This window comes from Glandiceps talaboti, chromosome 6 (genome assembly GCF_964340395.1).
Source record: "Glandiceps talaboti chromosome 6, keGlaTala1.1, whole genome shotgun sequence".
Lineage (NCBI taxonomy): Eukaryota > Metazoa > Hemichordata > Enteropneusta > Spengelidae > Glandiceps > Glandiceps talaboti.
In genome coordinates, this window is record NC_135554.1 from 15,040,088 (window position 1) to 15,059,638 (window position 19,551).

Consider the following 19,551-nt stretch of genomic DNA (forward strand, 5'->3'; position numbering starts at 1 on the left):
TGTCCCCCTGGGCCCTGTGGTAAAAACCAACTGGCTGGTCAAATGAAAGCACGCCCTCAACGTAATGTTGTCGTTGCAAAATGGCGTCGTTGTATTCATCGAGTGGTGGATCTCTCAAATTAAAAGGCGTTAAGGACCCTGGAATTAAAAAGTAAGTACAATTTATCAATTCCGTTATGTAACACATATGACTGTACATGGTAATGAAGACGTCAGTTGTGAAATAGAGGATAAGATGCTAACATATACGCCGTAACCGTAACGCGATAAAGGCAACTTAGATAAAACCGGAAATGGCAGTATGATACCGAGAAAACAACAAAGTGAAGATATCTATCACCAATTGAAGAAAACTAACAAGGGTTACAATTTGAAAACATGAAATCAACCATTACATAGTTTTGACATCAGCCATTTATGTTAACACCATTCAATCTGAGTCTGATAATGTGAAACAGTAAACACTGTACTCAGCTGAACGTAGCAGCCACCTCGCCATCAGCCACCGATGGGGGCGCTGTTCACAGTAGCCTGAATAGCTCAAACCACAGACACTCGTGACCATGCTCAAACTATAATAGCTTGTCCGTCAGCAAGGAAACAACGCATTTTAATTGCTGTAAGTAGTAGTCATACTACCTTTGAATACTTAAATTTGTCCCTGGAAGAATAATTGTTGTCTTTATTGAAATTATTAATCTTTTCATGTTCCACCATGTAACGTATAGGCATATATAGCAATAGGGAATCAGTGGACATATTAGTAAATACACTCTAACCAACTAGTACACATTATCAGTATGCATCTCAGCTATAGCCCTGTATAGGTGGTTTGAAATAATTATTATCATTCATACCCAGCAGACACGACTTTATGAACTCAATATGGCCTTCTGGGTAATTTCCAATCTAATACTAACAGCTGTAATTGACAAACAATAGAGTGTGCACACATTTTTATAGCTGTAAGTAGTAGTGATACAACCTATTAATACTTGAATTTATCCCTATAAGAATAATTATTGTCTTTATTGAAATTATTAAACTTTTCATGTTCCACCATGTAATGTATCACCATATATAGGAATGTGGAATCAATGGATATTTGAATAATTATTTCTCCAAAAATATTGAGTGTGCACTCTAACCAACTAGTACACATTATCAGTATGCATCTCAGCTATAGCCCTGTATGGGTGGTTTGAAATAATTATTGTCATTGATACCCTGCAGACACGACTTTATGAACTCAATATGGCCTTCTGGGTAATATCCAATCTAATACTAACAGCTGTAATTGACAAACAATAGAGTGTGCACATTTTTTAATTGCTGTAAGCAGTAGTCATACTACCTATGAATACTTAAATTTATCCCTGGAAGAATAAATATTGTCTTTATTGAAATTATTAAACTTTTCAAGTCCACCATGTAATGTATAACCATACATAGGAATGTGGAATCAATGGATATTTGAATAATTATTTCTCCAAAAATATTGAGTGTGCACTCTAACCAACTAGTACACGTTATCAGTATGCATCTCAGCTATAGCCCTGTATGGGTGGTTTGAAATAATTATTGTCATTGATACCCAGCAGACACGACTTTATGAACTCAATATGGCCTTCTGGGTAATATCCAATATAATACTAACAGCTGTAATTGACAAACAATAGAGTGTGCACATTTTTTAATTGCTGTAAGCAGTAGTCATACTACCTATGAATACTTAAATTTATCCCTGGAAGAATAAATATTGTCTTTATTGAAATTATTAAACTTTTCAAGTCCACCATGTAATGTATAACCATATATAGGAATGTGGAATCAATGGATATTTGAATAATTATTTCTCCAAAAATATTGAGTGTGCACTCTAACCAACTAGTACACATTATCAGTATGCATCTCAGCTATAGCCCTGTATGGGTGGTTTGAAATAATTATTGTCATTGATACCCAGCAGACACGACTTTATGAACTCAATATGGCCTTCTGGGTAATATCCAATCTAATACTAACAGCTGTAATTGACAAACAATAGAGTGTGCACATTTTTTAATTGCTGTAAGTAGTAGTCATACTACCTATGAATACTTAAATTTATCCCTGGAAGAATAAATATTGACTTTATTGAAATTATTAAACTTTTCAAGTCCACCATGTAATGTATAACCATATATAGGAATGTGGAATCAATGGATATTTGAATAATTATTTCTCCAAAAATATTGAGTGTGCACTCTAACCAACTAGTACACATTATCAGTATGCATCTCAGCTATAGCCCTGTATGGGTGGTTTGAAATAATTATTGTCATTGATACCCAGCAGACACGACTTTATGAACTCAATATGGCCTTCTGGGTAATTTCCAATCTAATACAAACACCTGTAATTGACAAACAATAGAGTGTGCACACATTTTTATAGCTGTAAGTAGTAGTGATACTACTTATGAATACTTAAATTTATCTCTGGAAGAATAAATATTGTCTTTATTGAAATTATTAAACTTTTCAAGTCCACCATGTAATGTATAACCATATATAGGAATGTGGAATCAATGGATATTTGAATAAATATTTCTCCAAAAATATTGAGTGTGCACTCTAACCAACTAGTACACATTATCAGTATGCATCTCAGCTATAGCCCTGTATGGGTGGTTTGAAATAATTATTGTCATTGATACCCAGCAGACACGACTTTATGAACTCAATATGGCCTTCTGGGTAATTTCCAATCTAATACTGAAAGTATGTACTAGTTGGTTAGAGTGCACACTCAATATTTTTGGAGAAATAATTATTCAAATATCCATTGATTCCACATTCCTATATATGGTTATACATTACATGGTGGACTTGAAAAGTTTAATAATTTCAATAAAGACAATATTTATTCTTCCAGAGATAAATTTAAGTATTCATAGGTAGTATCACTACTACATTCAATATTTGAAATGTGTGCACACCCCATTGTTTGTCAATTACAGCTCCTCGTATTAGATTGGAAATTACCCAGAAGGCCATATTGAGTTCATAAAGTCGTGTCTGCTGGGTATCAATGACAATAATTATTTCAAACCACCTATACAGGGCTATAGCTGAGATGCATACTGATAATGTGTACTAGTTGGTTAGAGTGCACACTCAATATTTTTGGAGAAATATTTATTGAAATATCCAATGACACCCCATCTCTATACATGCCTATAGGTTACATGGTGGAACATGAAAAGTTTAATAATTTCAATAAAGACAATAATTATTCTTATAGGGATAAATTCAAGTATTAATAGGTAGTATCACTACTACTTACAGCTATAAAAATGTGTGCACACTCTATTGTTTGTCAATTACAGCTGTTAGTATTAGATTGGAAATTACCCAGAAGGCCATATTGAGTTCATAAAGTCGTGTCTGCTGGGTATCAATGACAATAATTATTTCAAACCACCTATACAGGGCTATAGCTGAGATGCATACTGATAATGTGTGCTAGTTGGTTAGAGTGCACACTCAATATTTTTGGAGAAATATTTATTCAAATATCCAATGACTCCCCATCTCTATACATGCCTATAGGTTACATGGTGGAACATGAAAAGTTAAATAATTTCAATAAAGACAATATTTATTCTTCCAGAGATAAATTTAAGTATTCATAGGTAGTATCACTACTACATTCAATATTTGAAATGTGTGCACACCCCATTGTTTGTCAATTACAGCTCCTCGTATTAGATTGGAAATTACCCAGAAGGCCATATTGAGTTCATAAAGTCGTGTCTGCTGGGTATCAATGACAATAATTATTTCAAACCACCTATACAGGGCTATAGCTGAGATGCATACTGATAGTGTGTACTAGTTGGTTAGAATGCACACTCAATATTTTTGGAGAAATATTTATTCAAATATCCACTGACTCCCCATCTCTATACATGCCTATAGGTTACATGGTGGAACATGAAAAGTTAAATAATTTCAATAAAGACAATAATTATTCTTATAGGGATAAATTCAAGTATTCATAGGTAGTATCAGTACTACATTCAATATTTGAAATGTGTGCACACTCTATTGTTTGTCAATTACAGCTCCTCGTATTAGATTGGAAATTACCCAGAAGGCCATATTGAGTTCATAAAGTCGTGTCTGCTGGGTATCAATGACAATAATTATTTCAAACCACCTATACAGGGCTATAGCTGAGATGCATACTGAAAGTATGTACTAGTTGGTTAGAATGCACACTCAATATTTTTGGAGAAATATTTATTGAAATATCCACTGACTCCCCATCTCTATACATGCCTATAGGTTACATGGTGGAACATGAAAAGATTAATAATTTCAATAAAGACAACAATTATTCTTCCAGGGTCAAATTTTAGTATTCATAGGTAGTAATCTAGTATCACTACTACTTACAGCAATTAAAATGCGTTGTTTTCTTGCTGACGGACAAGCTATGTATAGTTTGAGCACGGTCACGAGTGTCTGTGGTTTGAGCTATTCAGGCTACTGTGAACAGCGCCCCCATCGGTGGCTGATGGCGAGGTGGCTGCTACGTTCAGTCGAGTAAACACTGTGACATATGACCAATCATGTAAATGTAAACATCAATTTCAAGTTCAATGTTTTGATCTCCATACATTTGTTCTTACACTACATGCCCCCACTCCAGGGTCTATGATTTGTTTGCAATTATAAGATGTTCAATTATGGAGGCCTCTATCTCAGCTAATGCCATCATGGGATAGTGTAGACTTGATTACTATGCCCCTTGTCAACAGCTGTCCTAACTTTTTAAATATTAGCTTTGAATACTGTTTTAGTTGGCGAAATAGATCTAAAAAAATGACAATTTTTAGAATTCAGTATGTAACTATACTGTATGCGTAGTATACATAGTATATATTTTATCATGGATGTATAAGGGTACCTCTATGATTTGATGAAGTCAAGCCAATGTCAGATTATATCACACATGATGTACACTCATAAATTGTATTCTGATTATTTCATTTCAATGTATATGCACATAATTCCCAATAATTTTAAATAAAATAATATTTGAAAAGCTTTTGTAAGGAATGTGACAAAATATAATCTGCATCTGAATACAGACTAATAAACAGCTTTGCAGTAAAAATGAGGTACAGACTGAAATAAATGTATGATAATTCTTATGTTATATATTTTTTTAGAAAGAAGAAAAAGAAGAATAAGGATCCAAAGAAAATTTTAGAACACATTTCAACCCCAACGGAAGAAGAAGAAGCAGATATGATGGTTCCTGAAAAGTCTCCTGTTGATAAAAGAACACCAGCTCAGAAAGCATTTGATAAAGTGCAGTCAAAAAGGGTAGGCATAGTTTTTGAATTGTGAGATCAGAGTACTGTATGCATACAGTAGGGGAAGAGTGTTACTGGAATGATGGCAGTGTAGAAAATTGGGCGAGTATACGATCTGAATCATGATGAAATGCCAAGTTTACTACATGTATGCAAAGTTGGATAGTTGCAGTGAAACTTGAAGCACAGTAGTAATAGTGAAGTGACTGTAGCTTTCATCTGAATCATTCAAATGTCATCAACATAATGATGCTATGTCATTTGGTCAGGTGACTTCGTTGAAGCACAGTGTTTATAATATAAAGAGTGCAGTACAAAGTCATGTTATAGGATGTTGGATGGGTGTGGTTGTAGTGAACTTTACATGTAAAGACAATGTATAACGTTTATTGTGCAATGAAACTTGAAAGGCTACATGTATGTGTGCTGGTTGGAGTGAAACTTTGATACAGTACAAGTCTCAGTGAAACTTTGATACAGCTTGAAGTACACTGTAGTTGCTGTTAATTAAAGAATATGTTGACAACAAATGGATGTATTGAAGATTTCAGTCTCTCATTCTCAACATTTTTTTGCAGCAAGTACAAAGGGTGTTAGAAAAGGCTTCCTTAACACACAAACAGAGAGTAGAGGTAGGTATTACTTGTTTTCAATATTCTAACCAGAGAAGAGAGACAAGAGTAGTAGAAGTTAACATAAAAAAGAAAGTCACATACGAAGAAAACTGTAACAGTACTTTTGGTCCTGAATTCAACTTCAGACAAAACCTGGATGATAATTTAATATGTTGATATTCCTACATAAAACCTGTATCAACAAACAAATCTGTACTTTTTTTTTGGGCATTGAAAAAAAACATATGTACCGATATGTCTCGTCAGCCTGAGAGGAAGCATGATGATCCAACAATATGTATGAACCAAATCTGATGTCATAATTGTTTTACTAAATATATATTTTTTTTATACATTATTGATTATTTTATTTTGATGTTTTCATTTTCAGGGTTTTAATGCCCATTTGGACAAGTTAACAGAACATTATGACATTCCCAAAGTAAGCTGGACAAAATAAACCCATCACAAGTTAAAGTTACTCACAGCGGACAAGTTTCTGATGGAAATTGTTGAAACATCGTATATTTTGTACTGGACAATATAAACCCTTCACAATTTACTCACAGTGGACAAGTTTCTGATGGAAATTGTTTTTTAAGTGTCATCGTCAATTTTGTACTGTAAACTAAACCAAATATGGATTAAGAAACAAGACTTGTGTATGGTTATCAACTGTATTGATTTTCCACAAAACTCTGGAGTATATGTACACACACAAATGTAGTGACAATCTGAATGCTGTATCGCAATAGTAACAATGTTGTTGCTCTTGTGCATACAAATCCACCTGACCTAAAAGGTTTTGGCATATCTAACAACAAGTAGACTGTAAGATATTTCTTCTTGTGCCACCCTCACCAGTCTCCTCGACTGACATGTGAGGGCGCCCTATCAAGGCGTACCTTACAGACTAACACACAGGTGAATCAGTATATGTGTGCTTATTTATTCATTGCTTTGAAAAATGGAAATTGAAGAGAGAAAAAATTACATAACATGTCTCTCCTTCAATTATTGACCAAGGAGAAAACACACCAAGTTCCTTACATTAACATTGGTTAAACCTGCACTACAGTGTAGCTGGTACTGGAGCATGATTTCTAAATGAGACAACAACAATATCGTCATGGAAATTCGTTAACATACCAATAATTAGACATTGTACATTGTTAATTAGAGGTTGATTTTAATAGTTAGTAGTACACTGTGTAACAGGTTGAAATCAAGGTTGTGAATGAAGACTGATAGGATTTCTTGTATCATATTATGTGCACAATTCCACAAATGTGTTTGCAAACAGGTGATTCAATACTGTTCAGGGTGTACGATATTACAAATCAGTATATCTAACAAAACTGTTTTAAAAAATGGCCTAGTTGCAGCTAGTGCAGTTTTGATTAAAAAGGTAAATTTGGAGGTAAAATACTTGAAAGAGGCATTCTTAACATTATGATAGATTATTATTTTGTGTTTGCAGTGAGGGTGTTATTTTAATGTATCTTTATAAAATAAATTTGATTTTTAATTCAACACTATACATAGTTTTTCTTCATATGGATGAAGATTCGGTACTTATTTTTTATTTTTTATTTATGAAACAATTTTATCATGGTTTCGTATTGAAAAATCAATGTGAAACAACATTGACAAAGTCTGTGTTTGTATGTCATTACATTACAAAAAGCTAAAACATGCATAAAAAGTTTTGTTTTACATTGATTTTTCAAGTAAGAAACCATGATAAAATTGAAAAATCCAAAATGAATACCCAATCCTTATCCATATGGCCACTTTAATAACTTGTCTCAGAAACATAAAGTGTATACAAAAAATATAACCCTGACTCTTTACTGTGTTCATCACATCCTTTGAAAATCATGAAGGTAGAGTGTCTGTCTCTCAGACACAAATTGTCATATTTTTATTCAGTAGATTTTTTGGTACTTTTCAAGTGTACATGTTGATTTCTTTATATCTGGATAATCCATCTTGCGCTCAGTTTCATAGATTCAAATTGCTGAAATTGTCATCTTTATCATCAACTAGTACCTATTATGCACCAGTGGTGATTTGTTAGTTCCATGACATCCTTGTGTAGCTTTCAACACCTCTGTTGCTTAGCAACACATTGATGTCATTATCTTTGTCATCAACCAGTGATGAGAATGTGGTGAAGGAAGAATCACTTACTATTCAAAAATATGGTAGAGGAGAAACAATTTCTTTGTGTTTGTTTTCAATAATAAATAAATAAATCTTTTTAAAAATTATACAATGTAGTTAAGTTTTTATTAAAGGTATGTTGTAGCACCCAATATTAATGGAGAATTCTGATTAGGGCTGACCAGAGTGATTTACTGTGCAGTGTATGTGGTTAGTGTTTAGCCTGTAAGGTACAACATGACATGTCGTGCCACCCTATGAAGAGAAGCCTGATTATGGCCAAACAACAGATATCGTACACTCTATGTAGGGTTGTGTCATGCCATCTCCTTCCAGGAAGCATTAGCATGAAGTCTAATTGGCACATTCAGTATTCCTGACTGTGTTGTTTGTTGCTGCTTACTTCCTTGATATCTCCATAGCAACTAGTGTATGAATCCTTTCCCTACAGTTGGTTACTTCCATTGATGATATCTCCTATGTCTACATGGAGTATTCCCAGATGTTAATTCTCTTTCTCCCAATTTGTATTTAGTTGTGTACAAACAAATACCCCCTAGAGAGAACACGGATTTTAATATCTGACATCATTAGACAATTATATCTCTGTATATATGATGTTCCAGGATAATGATCAAGTTATGATAATGCATGTACATTTCCTGTTATTACCAGTGTATGAATCACTGTGTAATTATCAATAGAAAATTATCCTTCATTCTCTGACTTCTGAGATCTGCTAAAGGTCACAATGGATTTCCTTTGGGTTGATTTTGTCACATTATTGACCAAAGTATAGTAAAGTAGCTAATGTACACCATGATGGAGCAGCCTCATGTATTGGCCAACCCCTTTCACTAGCTGATTACTAAGGGGAAGCAAGACACATAATAACACACATACTGCTTTAGTACGTTGGCCATTGACACTTGCATCTCTGGAACACATAAAGCCAAGTCTAAATCATCAACAAAACTCAAAATATCAGAATTTATTGACTGCCCAAGGGATGACCATATTAGTAATGCCTGTGATGAAGGAGGGCATGCTACATACACAAAAACCATTGCTATCTTGAAGGGTTTGATATGTACCATTTGATAAATCATGTGTAATAATCCAATAATTGGACATGTCAAGATTTTGTAGGTTCATGGGAAACCTCCCACGTTAAATTAGTAACAGTATAGGAGAGATTATAATAACAGCAAATGTAGTATACTTCATGATAAGGTAAAAGAAATGCACACATACAAACATAGTAGATCCAATACAATTTAATAAACAAAACAAATATTACAAAAACGAAGGATATAGAAACAAAAATAAATTTCTGGTCATCTACATAGTACATGGTCTCTTGGATAGACATTATTGTAAAATAACATATAATGGAAATGTCTGCATGTGGTTTCTATAACTTGATTAATCTGTAAAAATTGATAAAAAGTCATATAGTTATACTACAGTAGTTGTCCAATTCACACATCTCAGACCACTATTTTTAGTGGTCTGAGCACATATGTACCTTGTGTCATAGTCCTGCTTGCAGACGTAGTAAATCTGGACTTGACTCTGACAATGTTCCCTCCCCTCTCCTTTCTCTGTCTGCAAGCATGACTACTTGTGGTCCAACAACACAAAAACTTTACCAGTAACCATGATAGATGCTTGAACAAGCTACTACAACTATTGGATATTGTGAGAGCTGAACATAGAGGCTCAGAGAGCCTGCGTTCAGAATCAACACTATAAACACTATAAACAAAATTTGTATCTGAACATAAATTGACATGATTTATGAAAGACGTTACCCATATCAATTGAACATCGTCATGTGCCAAATTAAACATGATGTTAAGAATTTGGGATATATCTTGAAGAGTTTACAATGATCACAATGCAATGCAACACATCCATGATGACCACTGAACCTTCACTTGATACATATAATAATGAATGACTCACCCCCACCCCCACCCCCACCCGACCCCCCACTCCATGACCCCACTTTATTGCTGAGATAACCAGTTAGCCTACAAATGCCACACTATTTTAATGGCTTCAGGTATTTGCTAGCATTTCATGCCAATGAACTCTAACCATGTGAAAAAGTTACCACAGACATTATGACTGACAGAAGACATTTGCAAACCTGTACAGTAACAAAAACCATCAGGTAGGTAACTGACAAATTGTATGTGTCAGTCTGTAACATCACCTGCTTTGATACAATTAAAATACTGCACATCTTTATCACTCTATGTACCTCAAATCTACCCTTACGAATGATATAACAGAAGTTACCCTGGAAACAACAAAGATAAACTGTCAATTCATCTAATTACACTGTTTCTATCATAAGCAAATTATATAGGAATCTTTAGTTCTGTAGTAACCATGGAAACAAAGCCAGACTGTAAAGTCTAATAAACCTTTTCTATCAAAAAAAAATATTGAAGGAATCTACAGGTATGTAGTAACCATGGAAACAAAGACTGCCTTTCAATACTTTCAATTCTTGTAATAGTTCATAAAAATGTATATAGGAATCTACAGGTAAGTAGTTACCATGGAAACAAAAAGAATAGATTTATAGTTCTTCTACTCGTTCCTCCTCTATTGTAAAATTGTATATAGATTAATCTAGAGATGTGTACTTAAGAGAATTAAATTAAACCACAACTCAAAAATACTCTATGTCTTCTTCTAGTTTCTTACCTCTTAAAATTGTAAAAAAATATCTCCCATCTTTTTCTAGTCCTCCAAACTATAAAAAGAATTACTTCAATAAATGAAACTCTTGAGTCTTTTTCTAGCATTCTGAACTTTTAGATACTTACTTTAAAATGGCTCAAGCTGAGTTTATAAACTTTTTAATTCTAGTGAAAATACTCACATTAAATCTTGATTAACCATTCTAGTGTAATGTTAATGTCGATGCATACCTTCCATACAATTACATTGTCTTCTGGCATTATTAGAACAGTTTATTGCATAGTAGAGGGTTTATCAAGCATTTTCATAGGTACGATAAATTATATCATTATACATAATCTATAGGTTATATCTCAATACTAGATTAGACAGGAATTCAGTCAAATGCAAGTGATGGTCAGGCATGTTGCTGTAAATAGAATACTGTGAATACCTTTAAAATATGCAATAAAAATTACTCCCCCAAATGTATAAACTCAGTATGTGCCCCTTTAAAGTGTGAAATTATCTGAGTATTTCTCATGTCATGAACTCCAAATATTAACTTTCAAACTAAGCCTTTGAAAAATGATACTAATACAGACTATTTATAATCTTTTAAGAAAAAATACACGCTCAAAGTGGTACAAATGCCTAAATATACACTCTTCATTCTAAGCTTTGTTAATTCATGAATTCATTCAACTGTTGTATCTCCTCTAGAATAAAGAGATTGACAGTTACATTGTACACTGTGTATTCTTGGTTATAAATTCAAAGCTGACGTGTATATCATATATATACGTAATTATCAAAATACAAATTGAGATATTTCTTTCATATTAACTATTGTTTTGATTTCAACTGTGTGGGGATGGTTGGTTTATTACGATATATGAGTATGGCTGAGAAACAACTCTCCCATCACAATGCCAATCAGAATAATTAAAATACTATATGACAGAATGCCATGATGCATAACTATCAATGTGGTGTACTTGCATGTCCAACTGCTTGTGATGTTCTCTGTGGCTGCCCTTCCACAATCGTGGTGAATGAAAGTGTAGCAGAAAACATTGCAAATATGAGTACAAATAACACAGAGTACCCACACTGGCACTCCTGAATAATGGGGTTCTCTTCTTATTATGGTACATATGATTGATATTTGAAGTGGCCATATGGATGAAGATTGGGTATTTATTTGGGATTTTTAATTTTATAGAAACAATTTTATTATGGCCTCCTATTTGAAAATATCAATGTGGCACAACAAAACTAGGTCCCTACTTGAAACTCAATACCTTGCACAAAGCTAAAAAAAAAAAGTGTGTAAAAAGTTTGTTATTGTACATATATATAACAAACATGTTACATATTTATTAATATTTTGCAATTTATTGAGTTACAAACAAGAACTTGGTATATGTTGTTTCACATTTATTTTTCAAGTAGGAGGCCATGATAAAATTGTTATAAAATTAAATAAATACCCAATCTTCATCCATATGGTCACTTTAAAACAGCAAATTTTGTAAACCAATATAAAATTGTGTGCACATGTGATATCATGTATTAAATGAACAATTGTACACTCATCCATTAGCATACAGCAATGCAATAATGCCTTTTCTGGTGTTGCTATGGAATTCAAATACCAACATTGTTGCAAATAATCAATAGTACATAATTCCAGTCTAGGATAATTCTAGATATAAATATATAAATTACAAATGGCACTGAAGCACTGGAATCTCTTTGTCGCTAACAAATTTGGCAATATTGGAAAAGTGGGCTATAGTAAATTGTTCACTGTAGCCAATATAAAAAATACATGACTTGGTGAGCCAGCAAGTCAGGTATAATAAACATTGTCTATCGTGAAACCCCACTTGCTAGGTTAATGCCTTCATCCCGAAATGAATAGACAATGTACTGTATTAGAAATTTCAGTTCAATTTTTGGGAACATGATTCAAATACAGTGTGCTAGAACATCATATCCATATACACTGAGTTTAGATAGATTTCAGTTTACTTGATGAGATGTTCATATATTTCAGTCTTTCATGAAATATTAATTATGGTTTCTACAATATCTACAGGCTGTTCTGTTCTGTAATGTACTCACTGCATACAAACTCACATAGAAACAATACATTGCGTTATCTAAATTATCAGTCATGATTTTCACAAAGTCATCTGTACTTATTTCAGTTCAATAAAACAAATCTATAACTTGTACACTATGAGATTACTTCACCTGAAACAAAATATAGCTTACCAAATTAAAAAAATAGCATTTTATATGACACATGGTATCATTTACAATTCAAATCAGAAAAAATTGTCTTGTCAACTTTACCTATTTGGCACAAAATTCATTATCAAATCCAACCATATAGAGCAGCATATCTGACTATTTTGAAACTGGCAATAGAATTCTACTTTCAAAGCTGATCTACGTGTAGACCTGTCTATGATCTATGTAACTAAAGTTAGTTTGTATAAAATTTGGACTTGATTTTTAATTTTTGATTTACCAATATACACATTATGTAAGGAAAAAAAATATCTTCTGAGATTGTATTGCTTTCAACTGCTGTGGCAAAACATAATGCATGTAAAATAATGCTACAAGTAATATACATCTTCATAGAGTAAATCATCTCTCATTAGGCCCCTAACAAGCTATGGTAAAAGAATGATTTATCTTCTGTAATTTTCATATACTGGTAATTGGTTTACCTCAATAATAGAAGGATATACTGTAATACTGTACTGACCCACATTAGCGCCCTCACTTGGGCAAGCATCTAGTGCTTTTGTTTTAACATAGTTTGTTTAAATAATTGTACTAGAGAGTGTAACTGTCAATATACACAGACATACACATTACTTCATTAAGCTCCTGTAAATGTCATGTTAATATAATGAACACATCTAGTTTTAAAATAGAACAATTTTACTTTTCACTTGATATTTTGCATGACTATTAAAACTAATAAACTTTCAAATCAACAAATAAAATGGTAGTGGTCCACTTTGATCCTTGATTGGTTGATCACACTTGAACACAATGTAAGTGTTTTGATTGGCTGCAATCAACCAATCAGAAATGGCCACTGCCCATGGTAGCACCATTACTGAAATACAGTGTAGGGGTCTAGCCCTGATCATGAATAATAGACGAGATATACAAACGAACAACTAAAATATTGATGGTAACTACACTTGGGGATGATAACAAGGGGTAGAGAAGTCTTGAAGATGTTTCTCTTTCTAGATACATTCTAATACTGATTTCACTTCCAGAAAGTTTTGTAAATGTGTAAACAAAAACGATCTTGCTATGTAGAGTTGTCTTTGCTGAGTATCATATCTCCAGAGATTGATCACATGACCTATAACATGTAAAAAGGAAACACACAATAAGTAATATGGTTAACATGTAATAAGTCTGTTATATGATAACCATGTGATAAGTCTGTCATAATTATGGTAAACATATGTCATATGGTAAACATGTAATAAGTCATTTTGTAGACATGTAATAAGTCATATGGTAACCATGTGATAAGTCATATGGTAGTCATGTAATAAGTCATATGGTAAACATGTGATAAGTCTGTTATATGGTAAACATGTAATAAGTCATATAGTAGACATGTAATATTAAGTCATATGGTAGACATGTGATAATTCATATGGTAGTCATGTAATAAGTCATATGGTAACCATGTGATAAGTCTGTTATATGGTAAACATATGATGTCATATGGTAGACATGTAATAAGCCATGGTAGACATGTGATAATTCGTATGGTAGTCATGTAATAAGTCATATGGTAACCATGTGATAAGTCTGTTATATGTTAAACATGTGATCATTCATACAATAGACATGTAATAAGTCTCAGTTTCATATGGTAAACATGTGATAAGTTATATGGTAGACATACTGGTAATAAGTGAAATCATAAACATCTTAAGTCATACGGTAGACATGTAATATGTCTCAGTGTCGTGTAGTAAACATGTGATAAGTTATATCATCGGTAGACATGTAATAAGTAATATGGTAGACATGTGATAATTCAAGCTATAAGTCATGTCAAACATGTAATACAAAACATGTAACACATTACACATGAAACATGCGATAAACCATATCACAAGCCATACTGAAATGGTTAAGAAGGCATACATGTATACAAAGATATCTCAATAACCACATGTTCTTGAATGGGTGACATAAACTGTAAACTGGTTGATAATAAAGTATGTATAAATCTGTACAGAAGCACAAATGAAAATACAGTGTGCTAGAACATCATATCCATATACACTGAGTTTATGTATGGGCTCAACAAAACTCAACTTAAAGATTTTCCACAAGTTCTGATAAGCTTTCACCCTGTTAATATCAAGTCAGTAATGTAACAACAGCATATGTATAAATCTGTACCTAAACTATAAAGCATACAGTAGCTGATAGCAAGTCATAACAAGTTTAAAAATCATTTTACTCCACAATTCACACTTTATGTTTGACATATATAAAATTGACATATTTAGGTATAAATGAGGTTTCAATATTTGAATTTGAGGTCAAAATTACTGAATAAATCCTATAAATGCATGTTTCCACATGTTTCTGCTCATTTGGTGCAATTTGAACGTGTCACTATAAATATTACCTCCTTAATATTTGTCAGTTGTTGTAAACAGTGTAATATTTATGTCAATAATGTATACATTAACTGTGTCCTTCAAAAAGATCAAATTACTAGGTCATTCATTTGACCTTTGACCTTATAGATCTGTTTAGATTCCAATCAGTTATTGTAAACATGAAATAGAGATAATAGACTCCTGTACATTGGAAGTAACCCCAATACTGTTACCAGTTTATTATATATGGACTCAGAAGTTGAACAGGTGAACGCTTTACAAGATATATTCATTCACTATTTTTACCTACAGTGTAATTATAGGAGCAAACTAGTTATTAGTAAGCAACTACAAGATGAAATATCTGGTTTTGAAATTTTAACATTTTACTCAGACATTTGTGTATAAACATTTAATTATTATTCTAATATGATGATTATCTATCATTCTGAAATTTTAATTTCAAAACAATACTTTGCAAACTTTGTGTATGGATCAATTTGTCAACGGAAACTGTGCATTATCTGTCCTTTAACAAAACACAAGAACTTTGTCCACAAGTATCTCCACCTTCAGTGGATATAGTTTTAAAACGTCAACAACAACAACAACAACAACAACAACAACAACATCATCATCAACAACAAATTTACTGTTAAAAACAGTAACAACAAAACAAATTCTGTTAAATGAATGAAGAAATTGTAAACAACTTTTTAAAAAATCTACCTTAAGGAAAGATGTTCTGTCATTATAAGACAATCCACATTCAAAAGTTTGTGCCCTAAGAAAAATGTTTGTGTGGTGAAATCACACTTTTACACCTCCACATATTCAGCGGTTGTTAGGTCAGTGTCTCTTCGTCACATCTGTGATGTAGTGTTGCATCAAAACTTTCCTCCCTCCTTAGTTTTCCCATCCCAAGGTGACACATTTTCAAATTTTTTTGACTTCAACACCATATACTGTCAAAGTACTTATATATACATACCAGGTTCTGATTTAACATACGTGCCAGTACTATTTCCTATAAAATAGGTTCCATTACTAAAACTAATCTGTTCCACAGTATCCATATTTATCAAGATATCTTCAGTCAAAGGTAGAAACAATGTTTCACTTCCATGAATATCTTCTGACTGGAAAACAAGTGGTCCCCCTCGCAATGGAATGAATTTCTTTCCTGTAAAATACGATTAAAAATGTCTGAATTGATGTTGTGGAAATGCATTCAACTATTGTCCTATCTGTGATAAAAAGTGTTTGATTGACAGATACATGTATGTCAACACTTATTAACATTTATGAGTTGGTAAATGAAAAATTAGTATAATTCTAAAAAATATCCTCATTTTAGAATTAGAATTATTCATGAATAAAATTTACACAGAGCAAGTAACTTGAGTGATTTCTGTAAAAATAAAAAATAAAAAATAGAAAGTTAACAACTATGTAAAATAATATAACAGGGAGCCATAATATAAAATATCAATTTTAAATATAATGTATATGTTAGTTCAACATTTATGTAAGAGAGGAAGATAATATTTTTCCTAATAACAGTTTACACTTCTTCATTATTTCATTGTGTAATAATCCTTGCAACAATGAAAAGCAAGTTTATCAGTCACAATATATCCAATTACAGAAATAAATGTACATGGGTCTCTCAGTCTTTGTTTATATGATGGAAAAGAATTCTTTTTACAAGAATTTGTTTTTTACATAAATAATGGAGCGCATAGAACATGCTGACAACATCATTTCATGTTATATATAATTGTTATACATATATAAGACTGAAGGTCAAGTGCTGTGTACATATGAATGTGTACTGTTTGAAAATTGATATCAGAACTGCACATATTTCCTTTTTCACTTGTCATAGTTATTACTTCCCATACTAATAATTTATCCAAAATGTACATACTGCAGGTTTTATATATATTATGTCTTTAGTATTGGCTTGTATATGTCAAATGTCCAATACATGTATATGAACTAACCAAGTGAAAACTCAGTAATCTGTGATCTTTTCAAAATTTTACTTTGTGTGACTTTAGAATATAAGCAGTCAAACAGCTATAAATTGCTGATACAAAACAAATAAACACAAATGTATGTGTACAAAAAAAATGAATTAAGCTTTTGGAGGAACAATATTAACTGCAAAAAATAAAGATAGTAATGAAGAGAGTATTAGTATTATATTAGTAAGGAATCTCATCTAACTGATCTAACAACATCATCATTTTTTTGTACAATATTTACCTTTAAAATGTAACGCCATGTTGTTGTTGCTGCCCCAGTCTGTGTGCATGTCAGAATCCTCAGTACGCCGACGTTTGTGGACATTATTTGACACACCGTTACTTGACATACCATTCTGGTAAACTGCTGGACTATCTATTCTCATTTCCATCTTGTTTGCTTCTTGAATATCCACCGATTAAATCTTACTACATCTACAAGTAAGGAAAACACTGAATTCAACAACAAACAGGACAAGTGTGACAATCTCAGATTTGCATATATTCAATAATGACTGAAATTTGATAGGCTGTTTAACATAATGTTGATAGATTAATCATTCCCCTCAGGTCCAATTATTGCTGGCCTATGACATTTTGGTTGCCAATTATAACTACATGTGTGTTTGTGTGTACCTGTTTGTTTCATATTTGTTTCTCAAAAGCAACATGGTCTATCATCTTATAATTTACACATGGACTATCTCCATGTAACATAACAAGGATATGCATTATAACAAATTATATAACATGTTATTCGGCTGGCATCAATTTACATTAGGCCAAAACAAAACATGAGTGACTATATATATGATCAATATTTTGTGATTTCGTGACAGAAATTGAAGGGGAAAAAACACAAGGAGGTCAATGTAACTGTGTAAAACTCATTATTTTCCAAGTTAAAGTTAGGATTACTTTTGAAATCTTTCAGTATGCATTTTTAAAGTGGCCATATGGATGAGAATATTGGGTAATTATTTTGGATTTTTATTTGATAAAACAGCTTCACTATGTTTTTCTACTTGAAAATACAGCGAAAGGACATATACCAAGTTTATGTTCGCAACTCAATAAAATTCAAAACATTAAACAATCAGTGTATTGTACGTACAATAACAAACTTTTTACACTTTTTCCATCTTTTTTTTGCAATGTATTGAGTTATGAACATGGACTTGGTATATGTTCTTTCGCTTTATTTTTTTCCAAGTAGAAAAACATAGTGAAGCTGTTTTATCAAATAAAAATCCAAAATAAATACCAAAGTCTCATCCATATATGGCCACTTAAAAATATAGCACTGTCTGACTATGTATTAACTGTATTTAATAGTAGACTTTAATATGCTATACAACTATTTTCATAAAGATGGCTGCTGTGGAGATGTACAGTATAACACAGACATTGTCTGTGATAATAGTATGTTCGTATTTACACCATTCGAATGCCATTGAAAGGAGAGCTGACGCCGTGACAGTCATCACCTATCGCTATACAATCAAGGCTAATTTTTAGACACAAAGCCCCCAGCTATTCAAAGCTTGTCAGTTAAAGATATCTTTCCTAAATAAACTCCGTCTCTTAAAAGTTTTCGTGGGAAAATAGAGTCAGTCAAGTTACTTCCATAAATACACTACACGTGAGCACGATTCGGTGTATTTTGGACCGTGAGCATGCCATAAACTGTATGCATTTGTATGGCTTCAGCCTTCACTTCGATGAGAGAGTTCATCACGCCACATCATCAAATTCAAACAGTTCTTTCGCGCCTACACTCCCGGGCCTACTCACGATCACATGTCACAAATGTCTTGCATACTTACAGCGTATCTTGCAGTTGATAAGTCAACCGTTTACACCGATTGGAGTCGGAAAATGACAGATACTGGTTATCCACACGTCAATTTAGTCGTACTGCGTTGTTGTTGTTTGTTGAAATTCCCACCTGTTTGGGACCAAAGGTTAAAGGCCACACAATGTCACACATGCGCATTTTTGCT

The 19,551-nt window shown here is 32.7% G+C and overlaps 2 protein-coding genes across 2 annotated transcripts; one reads left to right on the forward strand and one right to left on the reverse strand.

Moving 5' to 3' along the window:
- Positions 1–68: 68 nt before the first annotated feature.
- LOC144436320 (protein FAM32A-like) lies at positions 69–8,206 on the forward strand. The gene is made up of 4 exons (XM_078125075.1): positions 69–151; positions 5,222–5,378; positions 5,947–6,000; positions 6,374–8,206. Exons 1-4 carry the CDS (start codon positions 81–83, stop codon positions 6,440–6,442), a joined length of 351 nt encoding a protein of 116 aa, XP_077981201.1. The 5' UTR covers positions 69–80; the 3' UTR covers positions 6,443–8,206.
- A 5,920-nt stretch (positions 8,207–14,126) lies between these two features.
- LOC144436887 (uncharacterized) lies at positions 14,127–19,479 on the reverse strand. Its single transcript, XM_078125749.1, has 4 exons — positions 19,375–19,479; positions 17,790–17,983; positions 16,510–16,701; positions 14,127–14,248 (listed from the first exon to the last, which is right to left on the reverse strand). Exons 2-4 carry the CDS (start codon positions 17,938–17,940, stop codon positions 14,127–14,129), a joined length of 465 nt encoding a protein of 154 aa, XP_077981875.1. The 5' UTR covers positions 17,941–17,983; positions 19,375–19,479.
- Between the last annotated feature and the right edge of the window lie 72 nt (positions 19,480–19,551).

Excerpts from the sequence above, each read along its gene's own strand:
- LOC144436320 (XM_078125075.1), top strand. The coding sequence starts at position 81 with ATGGCGTCGTTGTATTCATCGAGTGGTGGATCTCTCAAATTAAAAGGC. Across the intron at positions 152-5,221 it reads AAGGACCCTGGAATTAAAAA|AAAGAAGAAAAAGAAGAATA; the intron begins GTAAGTACAATT and ends ATATTTTTTTAG. Across the intron at positions 6,001-6,373 it reads CACACAAACAGAGAGTAGAG|GGTTTTAATGCCCATTTGGA; the intron begins GTAGGTATTACT and ends TTTCATTTTCAG.
- LOC144436887 (XM_078125749.1), bottom strand. The coding sequence starts at position 17,940 with ATGGAAATGAGAATAGATAGTCCAGCAGTTTACCAGAATGGTATGTCA. Across the intron at positions 16,702-17,789 it reads CATGGCGTTACATTTTAAAG|GAAAGAAATTCATTCCATTG; the intron begins GTAAATATTGTA and ends CGTATTTTACAG. Across the intron at positions 14,249-16,509 it reads GTATGTTAAATCAGAACCTG|GTCATGTGATCAATCTCTGG; the intron begins GTATGTATATAT and ends TACATGTTATAG.